At 39.2% G+C, this 1244-nt stretch overlaps 1 protein-coding gene across 1 annotated transcript; it reads left to right on the top strand.

Annotated features, from left to right (window-relative positions):
* On the top strand, positions 1 to 1244 carry LOC144654847 (substance-K receptor-like). The gene has a single exon (XM_078515067.1). It carries the CDS (start codon positions 126 to 128, stop codon positions 1149 to 1151), a length of 1026 nt encoding a protein of 341 aa, XP_078371193.1. The 5' UTR covers positions 1 to 125; the 3' UTR covers positions 1152 to 1244.

Raw genomic sequence — 1244 nt, 5'->3', positions numbered from 1 at the left:
GATAACATTGAAAAGCTGTTACACAAGCATTTTATCTTCAGTTAAATGTAAAAGAGGTTTTGCTAGCTCACCATAAGTTCTTGTCAGCACATTTGGGGGGAAACAAAACTATTGGACAAGGAAACATGAACAACTCCAGCATTGATAATACTGAAGATCCAGCAACGCGTTCTGATATCGTTTCGACGACGCTCACGGCAGTTATTTTCTTCGTTAGTATTTCAGCATTTGTCGGCAACATTCTTGTCACAGTGATTTTCCTAATGAATGCCACTCTCAGAACAAGCACAAATTATTTCATCGTGAACATGGCAGTTTCTGATCTACTGTCCGCTTTGACCAACTTGCCCCTCTATGCTACTGACGGGATGCTTTCAAGGAAACACGTCATCGCAGATTCGATGGCCACGTTTGTATGCAAACTGGGAATGTATTCAAGAGCTGTCTCACAGGGTGTTTCCATTCTTAGCCTTGTTCTCATTGTCGTGGATAGATTTATCGCCATTGTACTTCCTTTCCAGGCTAGAGGGGTAACAATACGACTTCGAAGAGTTTTGTTGTTTTTCTCATGGGTGCTCCCGCTATTAAGTCTTTTTCCGTACGTATGGTTTTCTAAAATCGTGCAGGAAGGTCGCCAAACAGTTTGTAAGTTTTCGTCTTCATGGAGTAACACGGAACTCTATATATTCTATACCGTAGGCCTTTTAGTATTTTACTGCGTACCACTTATTTTGATAATTATACTTTACTCTAGAATTATGAAATGTTTAACACGAGTAAGACCAGCGGATGAAATTCACAGCATAAGAATACGGAATAGGCAACAAAACCAGGTTGTCATGAAAATATTCATTTCTATTGTGATTACCTTTTTCCTTTGCTGGACTCCATTGTGTGTGTATATATTGCTTAACATGTTCTTTCCATTGTTGTTCACCAAAGATTCGTCTATACTTCTTCAAGGTTTGTCTTATTATGTTTTTCCAACTGTAAGCACGGCAGTTAATCCAGTAATTGTTTTCGTGTCCAGCTCCCGGTACTCCAATCCACTAAAGGAAATGTTTAGGTGTTCGAAATGTAAGCTTTCTTACAGTAATAGAAGGGCTTTAGAACAAAGGGGAATTATTCAGGAGCTGCAAATAGTGCGGTAAATCCTTAACGCAAAGCAGTTCTTTGTAACGAAACTGCTTGGGCAGCATTATCCTCTCCTTCTGTAGAGCTGTTAATTATAAATAGAGGCAAAA

This window comes from Oculina patagonica, chromosome 5, assembly GCF_052425735.1.
Source record: "Oculina patagonica isolate OP01 chromosome 5, crgOcupat, whole genome shotgun sequence".
Classification (NCBI taxonomy): Eukaryota; Metazoa; Cnidaria; class Anthozoa; order Scleractinia; family Oculinidae; genus Oculina; species Oculina patagonica.
The sequence above is the reverse complement of the archived record's forward strand: the minus strand, read 5'-3'. Positions and strand labels throughout refer to the sequence as shown.

What these genes read in the sequence shown, in the direction of transcription:
- LOC144654847 (XM_078515067.1), top strand. Translation starts at nt 126, where the DNA reads ATGAACAACTCCAGCATTGATAATACTGAAGATCCAGCAACGCGTTCT.